This window comes from Leptonychotes weddellii, chromosome 9 (assembly GCF_054177405.1).
Source record: "Leptonychotes weddellii isolate Sample4059 chromosome 9, ASM5417740v2, whole genome shotgun sequence".
Classification (NCBI taxonomy): Eukaryota; Metazoa; Chordata; class Mammalia; order Carnivora; family Phocidae; genus Leptonychotes; species Leptonychotes weddellii.
Window position 1 is genome coordinate 121,841,742 of NC_138377.1, and position 9,481 is coordinate 121,851,222.

At 50.0% G+C, this 9,481-nt stretch overlaps 1 protein-coding gene across 1 annotated transcript in view; it reads right to left on the bottom strand.

Moving 5' to 3' along the window:
* IDH2 (isocitrate dehydrogenase (NADP(+)) 2) overlaps positions 1–332 on the bottom strand; it is an 11,192-nt gene extending 10,860 nt beyond the window's left edge. The window contains exon 1 of the mRNA XM_081831698.1: positions 118–332. Within this exon, the coding sequence (XP_081687824.1) occupies positions 118–235 (118 nt within the window). The 5' untranslated portion in view covers positions 236–332. The remainder of the gene's footprint in view (positions 1–117) is intronic.
* Between the last annotated feature and the right edge of the window lie 9,149 nt (positions 333–9,481).

The window sequence follows — 9,481 nt, forward strand, 5'->3', positions numbered from 1 at the left end:
CCCGCCGTCCCCGGCCCCGCGATTGTCCCGACTCGCGCTCCCAGGTCCCCGCCCGGGAGGCCGCCACGTCGCGGTGCCTGGAGCCCGCCCCGCCCGGACCCTGCTCGTGGCACTCACAGTGGCGCCGCGGCTGCTCCTGCAAGTTGGGGCCCGTCGGGGCTGCCGGCGCCCAGGCCGGCCCGCCGGAGCTGGAGACTCTGCAGAGCGAGCGTGCGACCCGCAGGTAGCCAGCCATGCCGCCAAGCAGGCGAGCGAACCGAGCGAGACAGGCGAGATCCCAGCGCCCGTGCTGCTCCGGGCCGCCTGGCTGCGAGCCGCCGAGGCCTGCCCGGCGCCCGCGCGCGGGCAGGGGCGGGGCGGGGATGTCGGGGGCCGCCACCCGATTGGGCCTCGCCGGAGAGGAGGCGGGGCCGGGGCCTGGCCGGCCTCCTCCGGGCCACCCCCGCCCCCCCGCGCCAGCCGGACCCCGCCCCAGCGCCCAGAGCGCGCTTCCTTTGGAGCCAAGGGGCTGCTGCTAGAGATCGACAGACCCGCCGGGATGCGCGAGCCGGGGTCTGAGCTGGGGGATTAGGGCAGCTGTTAGCGGGGCTAAACCCCTCTCTCCGGGATGCCCTATTTAAACCTGGGTGTCAGTTGCTGACAAATCAGCTTGAACCCCCAAAGTGAGCAAACGCCTGCGCCCTTCGCGTTGGCTGGACTGAAACTCCTTCGCATTCACGAAGTGCGGGTTCCGTGTTCTTGGACTAAGACCACGGGCACGTCGGCTCCTCAAGTTCGCGCTCAGATACTCCTGTCCACACGAGTTGCGTAGACTGATCCGAGTCAAGAGCTGAAATCTCTTCGCCTCTGCTTCTCACCAGGTCAAGCTGCTAATCCTCGAAGTTATTCAGCCTAGCCAGACTCTGTTTTCTCCCGTCCGGAATGGGAATTGTAACAGTAACAGGGCTGCCAGGAGAGGTGGGTGACATAACGCAAGGAAAAGGCTTGGGGCACACCCTCGGCTCAACGGTTGTAGTTGATGCTTATCACGATCCAGACGAGTCCTCATGCAGCCTGCACCGAAGGAGTTCAGGATCCACCCGGGCAAACAGTTCCATCTTTGCCTGTTTGCATGCGGAACACAATACTGATTGGTTCTGTCGCAAGCAACCAGTCTCATCGCCCATGTTCTTGAAATGAGACACCAGCTGGGGCTGGGTTTTATTTAGAAAAATCTGACCCCAGCCCCCACTTTCCTGGTCACACCAACTCACTCCAAATACTAGCAACCTCTTTCTGCCCTGTGTCCTCAGCTCTCCCCTTCATTGCCTCACAGTCAACAGTGCCAGATGGGGCTGGGCCAAGAAAGCAACCTTGAATTACTGACTTCAGTGCTTCTTTCTCCCTGTCCCAACCAGGCAGAGCTACTGCTTTGGCCCTGAGACCCAGTAGACTGGATCCAAGGGGAGGTTGCTTTTGGACGCCCCTCCCCGCCAAAGTCTGAGGTCTCAGTCAAAGGCCTGATCTTAGGCCAGCGTGTCCCAGAATGACTCATGATGCCTTTCATTCTGTTCCCAGTCCTCTTGTTCAAAACACAGCTAAAGACCTTGGAAGCCTCTGGTATTGCCTTTATGCCATCCTGGTATTATCAGGCACCTGGGCCTTGGTGTCCATGCCTGTCACCTGGGAGAAAGGACCCCCTGAGGATCTTTCTGTTATGGATGTCAGCTACCCATACTACCACTTCTGAAATGGCCATGAAGAAATTGCTGCCCACCCCCAGGGGCTCATCTGTGCCTCTGCATGGTAGACTAGGGTGTCAGAAGCCCTGGTGAGAGGCAGCACCGAAGCCTCAGTGTGTTCCAGAGTCTAGCCATCACCTGCAGAGAGGGTGGGGGCACGTGTATCCTTTGCAAACCCAGCAGTAGCCCAGGGCAGTGAGGCAACGTCTTCAGGTTAACGTCTTCACTCCCTGCCTCCCAGGGCTCCAGCTCCATGCCCGCCTTCCACATACGGTGCCTATTTGGTGAGACAGCTGACATTTGCTCGAAGAGGTCAGGACACTTACTCAACGTCACACAGCTGGGAAGTAGCAGAACTCTAGTTCATACCCATATGCCTGGCTCACAGTCTATTGCTCTTGTAAGAAGAAAGAAGGAGAAAACAGAGTCCCTATCTATTGCACTTGTCTGGAATGCCTGGCAGTGCAAGCTACTGGCCCTGAGAGCCATTTCATAGAATGGTGGTGTTTTTTTTGTTGTTGTGGTTGTTGTTTTTAAAGATTTTATTTATTTATTCATGAGAGACAGAGAGAGAGAGGCAGAGGCAGAGGGAGAAGCAGGCTCCCCGCAGAGCAGGGAGCCCGATGCGGCACTCGATCCCAGGACCCTGGGATCATGACCTGAGCCGAAGGCAGACGTTTAACCGACTGAGCCACCCAGGCGTCCCTAGAACGATGGTGTTCAAAGGAAAAATGCTCAGATCCTTCAGCTTGGGGTCAGCGGAAGCGGAAACTCCCACCCTTCCATGTTTTTAATCCAACAGCAATTAGTTATTGAGACGAGGTCATCTGCAAGTTCCCTGTGGAGGCACCAAACTCGGTCTCTACCCTTGGGGAACCAGACACACAGCTGTGTCATCACCACACACCAGGCACAAGAAGAAAGTGTCCCAAGAGGAGCTTAGGTGACGAGCAAAGCACCAAAGTCAAAGACGAAATTACTTCTGTGGGGGGCACCCTGGTTGGTTTAGGGCAGGAATGCCCATCAAGCTGGCTCTTAAGGATAATTACGATCTGGGAGGAGGGTGGACAGGCCTGGCCGTCTGGGAGAGGGAGGGACTCGCACTTCACCCAGGTGGACACTCTAGGGCATTAGTTGCGCGGTGTGTTTGTTGGCAGGGGGTAACATCGGGCAACAGCAGTGAGAGGACGTTGGGGACTAGGGGACCGGGCCTGGGCAGGGGAGGCCAGAGTCCCTGAACCAGGGCCAGGCCTCACACGAGGTCCTGGCAGGACCCTCAAGACTCCAGAGGTGGTGTAGAGATGGAATCAGCAGGAATGGCCACTGGCTGGACTTGGGCAGGGGGAGGAGTCAGAGTGACTCAGACTTCCATCCTGGGGGTTAGAAAAATAGTCATGCCATTATTAGAAATCAGAAAAGAGGAGAAGAAGGCAGGGTATGGGGGGGGGCGGCGGTGTTGATAGCAGAGCTATTTATGGTCATTTCTAAATGGATGTCCCTGCCAGCAGTCTTTTCCCTCCCCTTCCCAATCACACTATGGCTGCCCAGCCCTGAGCAGTCACTCCCCAGCCGGCTCTGGGCAGTCGCCTGGAGTCGCTCTCCAGGCGTGACACAGTCAAGTCTGATCGCTTAGAACATTTCCCGGCCTTCACCTCCCTCACCATCCTTCTCTTCTACTATTTCCCCTCCCCAAGAACTCTAAATTTAGCCATTCCCTTAAATAGTCCCTGACTCTGAGCCTTTGCACTGCCCCTTCCTTCCATCAAGTGGACTCTTCCCATCCCCCCCACCACACAGCCCGCCCCATCCCCAAGCCCACCTTCTCAAGCCTGCGCTGGGGGTGAGGGGCACACAGCATTCATTTACACCTAAGTCATCATGCAAGGTAAACAACTCCCCAGGCTCCCCCTCCCAATAAAAGTGCACCATATACTACTCTGATTTTAATTTTGTCAAAGAAATCTATGGACAGGGCACCTGGGTGGCTCAGTCGGTTAAGCGTCTGCCTTCAGCTCAGGTCACGATCCCAGAGTCCTGGGATCGAGTCCCACATCCAGCTCCTTGCTCAGCGGGGAGCCTGCTTCTCCCTCTCCCTCTGCTGCTCCCCCTGCCTGTGCTCTCCTGCCCTCTCTCTCTGTCAAATAAGTAAATAAAATCTTTAAAATAAATAAATAAATAAAAATAACAGATAGGGTCCAGAAACGAACTTGGAAGATTTTTTTTTTTTTAGATTTATTTATTTATTTGACAGAGAGAGACACAGCGAGAGAGGGAACACAAGCAAGGGGAGTAGGAGAGGGAGAAACAGGCTTCCCGCTGAACAGGGAGCCTGACGTGGGGCTCCATCAGGGAAGGAACTTGATCCCGGGACTCCGGGATCATGACCTGAGCCGAAGGCAGGCACTTAACCGACTGAGCCACCCAGGTGCCCTCAAACTTGGAAGATTTTAGGATACTATTTAACTTTATGAAATTTTCTCTCAGGTTGCCTACGTGAATCCTAAAAATCCCTCATAAAACTGGAGATCCAGAAGATGGAGCAAGGGGAAATGATCAAAAAGGCATTAAAAAAGAACCAGGGGCATCATTACCCTGTGGGCAGCATATTCCGGAGCACAAAGATTTCTGCTTGTTTGCTGAAGTCATTAGTTATGACTGTCTCATTGTCTGGGCAAGTCACTTAACTCCCCAGCCTCAGTTTCTTCGTCTATAAATGGGGGTTATAACAACACTTACTCCTAGTAGTTATTCAATTAAAGAAATTCGGGCAGGCAAGATGCTTAGAATGGTGCCTGACACGCATAATAGAAAACTGTTGGTGGTGTCAAAATCCAACTGAGTAAAATTTAAAGATCTTATTGGCTTTATTCAACAATTCATGAACTGGGCAACATCCCATCTAGCAGGTAGATAGGAGCTACAAATAGCTGTACAAAAGGAAAGATTTTATAGGCAGAAGCGGCAGGAAAAGGAAGTTTCTAGCAAAGAGTAGATTGTTTCCAGACAAGGTCACCGTCCTATGGAGGACAGAAGGGATCTATCAGGCGAATCACCTCTCTAGTGCTGACCACGTAATTCCAGATTGACTCCCAGATTCCTGGGAGAGGCTAAAATTGCCATTGGGTTAGGTATCAGGTCTTGGTTCGCTGACACTGGGCTTAGCACAAGAAACTCCATTTTGGGCCTGTTGTCTTTTTTTTTAACAGTGCTGTTGTTACTATTACGCACTCATTCACATGAATGAGCTCCTGTGACATGACAGTTGTGACCCAGGGATGGACAAGAGGACACATTCCATTCCCGAGGGGACCCCTAGCCGCTGGGGGTGCCAGGGAGATGGATATGTAAAGAGGTCATTTCAAAATACAGCGGATGTGGTTGGAGGGAGTGTTGGTTAGTAACATCTCTGTGGAGGGTAATTGGGTAGCCTCCATCCTTTTATAAAATGCACATACCCTTTTATCCAGAAATTCCACTCTGAAGGACTGACACCCTGGAAATACTCACCAAATTATTTAGAGACATAAAAGAGCAAGGTGTTCACCGCGGTACTGTTTATACCAGGGAAAACTTAGGAATGAGTAAATGTCCATTGTCAGTTATATATATATATATATATATATACACATTATATATATATATATTTTTTGAGAGAGAAAAAGAGACAGAGAGAGCACAAGCAGGGGGAGAGGCAGAGGGAGAGGGAGAAGCAGACTCCCTGCTGAGCTGGGAGCCCAATGGACAGATGCGGGGCTCCATCCCAGGACCTGGAGATCATGACCTGAGCCAAAGGCAGACAATTAACCATCTGAGCCACCCAGGTGCCCCAATTATCATTTATATTAAGAATGAGGTAGATCTATATTTGCTGATGCAGAAAATTGTAATGTGATACATTAAGTGAAAACAGAAAGTTGAGGAGAAATACCCCATCAATATATATACACATATATATGAAAAATACATATATGTGAAAAATTGGAGGCACATACACCAGAGAGAGCATGGGGGGGGGGATGAGGGGAGACGCTCAATTTCTACTATATACAATTCTGTGTGGTTTGAATATTATGTAACAAGCACCCATTATTCTTATAACCAGAAAAAGAACAATCAAGATGTAGATTTCTTATTTTACTTTTTTATTTTTTAAAACAAATCACCCGGTAAGTTAGGTGTGGTATAGCACAAGTCATTCCAGCGGCTTCCTTTCCACTCTGGGGGAAGTGAAGGGTTAAAGGGGCTGGGGGAGGGGAAGAGGAAGTGAGGTCAGGAAAGAAGGGCGAGGGGCCCCGTGGGCTCAGCTGGCTGCCTGGCGGCTGGCCACGCCCCTCGGCTGGAAGCCGCCCCCCCCCGCCCCCCGCTCCCCCCCCCTCCCCGGGCTGCCTGGGCGGCGCCGCACAGTTCCTAGGAGCGCAGGAGGACGAATGATGAGAACTTAATGTAAACTCAGGTGGAGATGAAGACAAGATGGTGGCACCTAGAGCAGCGATTCTCAAAGTGTGGTCCGAGGACCTGGAGGGGGAGGAGTGGGGGTACCCAGGAGGGCAAAACTGTTTTCATACCGATACTAAGACTTCACATGCCTTTCCGGGCTGTGTTATTGTTTGCACAGGTGGGGAAAACTGCTGGCACTTTACCGTGAATCATGACCCAGAGGCACCCAACTATAGGAGCAGAGATTTCCTTGTCCACCACGGGCACTCTTTGGCTTTTAAGAAAAAGTACGAAGCGGGGGCGTCTGGGTGGCTCAGTTGCTTAAGCGACTGCCTTCGGCTCAGGTCATGATCCTGGAGATCCCGGATCTACTCCTGCATTTGGCTCCCTGCTCATCAGGGAGTCTGCTTCCCCCTCTGACCCTGCCCCTCTCTTGTGTGTTCTCTCTCTCTCAAATAAATAAATAAAATCTTTAAAAAGTATGAAGGTATCTTTAATAAAGCAGTAAAAATGAATAATGTTATTAAATCTTAACATCTTGGGTTTACCTCTTTTGAGTAGCCTGTCTGGAAGTGGGAAGTACCTATAAAGTGCTTGTGGTGCAGACCCAGGTAACATGGTTGTCTTCTGGAAAAGCATTTAGGCTTATTTGAGTTTTCGAGAGGAAGCAGCTGCTTTTTTCAGAGAACACCATTTGAACTGGAAAGAAGAATTGATGGGGAAACCATAGTTATTCAGACTTGAATATTTGGCAGGTATTTTCTCAAGAATGAATGAAATAAGCCAAGTCACTTCAAGGAAATAACTGACCATATTAGTTGCCAATGATAACATTTGAGCTTTCAAAGGAAAACTGAAATTTTGTAAAACTTGTATATACCACCTGAGCTTGAGAGCTTCCCAGTTCTTAAAGATGTTTCTAATAAGATTGGTGGCATTATCAAATGTGATTTCTTTTTCATATGGTGCAATGAAATGTGTCAATTTTTAGAGGGTCTGCATACCTCTGTGACCCAGTATTGTCCAGGTGACCAATGCATGATGTTAAAACGTATGCATGGGTAAAAAATCTAGTCAAGAATGAACTTGAATGTAATAGATGTGAATGTCACAGAGTGGGAAAGGCACATTGATGTTGTTCTGGATTCCACATAACAATTAACCTTTAAGAAACAATCACTTGTACATTTTTTTTTTAAAGATTTTAAGTAAACTCCACACCCAACGTGGGGCTCAAACCCACAACATGGAGATCAAGAGTCACTCGCTCTACCCAATGAGCCAGCCAGGCACCCCCCCATACATCTTGTTATGGTAAAAGAATACCCCCCCATGGGGTCTCACCCAGTCTCAGTGACCAGGAAACCAGACGCCTAGAGCAGAAAAGCCACCCGGGCCTCGGTCCAGATTGGCCCATGCAAGTTGGGGTGGCCCTGGTGCTTGCGGTGTCCACCGTGCCCAGATGCACCCCCCTGGGGGAGGACTGTGGTGCAGGCCTGGCACAGGGATGAGTCCCAGGACCCCCCAAGGTAGCCCTACAACCCAAGAACCTGGCTGCATGGTCAGTCTGGAGCAGCCATGCCAGCTCAGAGTCCTTTCCAGGAAAGCTGACAAATGGGAGCATGGTCCAGAATTAGAATTCTCCAGAAAGAGAACTAACTCCTGGGTGGGTATAATAACCACATGCAAGGATAAATTGGAAGAAAGGAAGAAAAGATAAACGCATTTGGTGAGGAGCAGTTACACTTGGATGTAAGACTTGCTGCCCCTTGGCTGAGAGTGGATACTTTGATGTAAGTGATAAAGAGGAGAAGTGGATCCAGATTTTCATGGAAAAGGGTGACATCAGAACTCCTCCTGCTTCACACTGGATGAAAACAACCCCGTGACAGTCACGAGGCTGTTTGTGGGAGGAGTGGCGTGGACTTCGTACTCCCAGCCCGCTGACCGTTTTCTTGCTCAAGGACAATACAAGATATTTTTGGCACGTAGCGGTGCTCCTGAGAGCTAACATACTTCTTGTAAAGATCCTAAACCTGATAAGTGAGCAGAAAATCAATCATTTGCTCTCTGTTTTTACAGTAGAGTCTTGAAGCTAGGCTATCTTTCTTGCGTAAGATTATTTGATCAGAATATGTTTTAATGAAAAGAGCTAGAAAGCTGATTTTTTTTACATGGAAACAACTGTGCACATTTGGACAAATCAGGCATCCATTTTCTCTAACTCAGTCAAGATCAGTGGTTTAGACAGGAATTCAACTTTAACTCAAATGAAATGTAACTTCTTACATGTTCTACCTGGACATGATTCTTTTTGTTTCCAGTCCCAGACACAGAGCTCCTAAACCCCTTGGAATTTCCTGAGTGACAGGAGTGTCCTTTGTTATTCATAAGGAAGGACAGAAGCTCCTTTGCTCAGGACCCACCGGACCTCACACTATGTACCTCTTCATCTCACTGTCCATCTAAATCCTTTATAATATCCCTTATAATAAGTTGGTCAATGTAAATCAACATTTCCCTCTGTTTTGTGGGCTATTCCAGCAAATTATGGGACCAGAGGAGAGAGTCATGGGAATCCCCAATTTAGAGCCGGTTGATCAGAAGTTCAAGTGTCCCAGATCTGCAACTGGCATGAGGCTGGTGGGAGTGAACACTTATCCTGTGGGATCTGATGTCGCCTTTAGGTGGATGGTATCAGAATTAAGTTAAATTGTAGGACGTTCAGTCCTGCTGAGGAGGGAACAGAAGGCTAACTGAAGACAAAACACAAACTGACACCCTGCAACCTCTCCCCACGCCCCACTCCTGGGTGAGACATGTGTGACCTTCTTCTAGGATCTCCCAACTATCTTAATGTTAATGTCTCACCAGAGGGAAAAACAACCTTAGCTTGATATAGCCAGGCCTCCAGGGTCCTGAGGGTCTTCTTTACCATATGAAAACCCCTTTGAAACCTCCCTTTTCCTTACTTCCCCCAGCTCCGGAGTATATAATCAGCCACTCAACAACCCAGGGCAGCAGCTTTTTCTGCCCGGGTCTTCTGCGTGTGCTTTCCCAAAACCATCCTTTTACACCAAAGACGTCTCAAGAATTCTTGGTCACGGGCTCCGGACTCCACCCCACCGAACCTCACCTACGTTCCAAAACCACATCACTGCTAAGGATTAGAGAATTGCTCGGTGTGGGAAAACGAACTAGAAAGGTGTACTGATAGATAACACAACTAACTAGATATAGCAACTATTTTCTCCCCACATTGCACCTTAACCTTAGAGCATGGAGTGGTAAGGGGGAAGGGCTCTCATAATAGGAGCACGCTC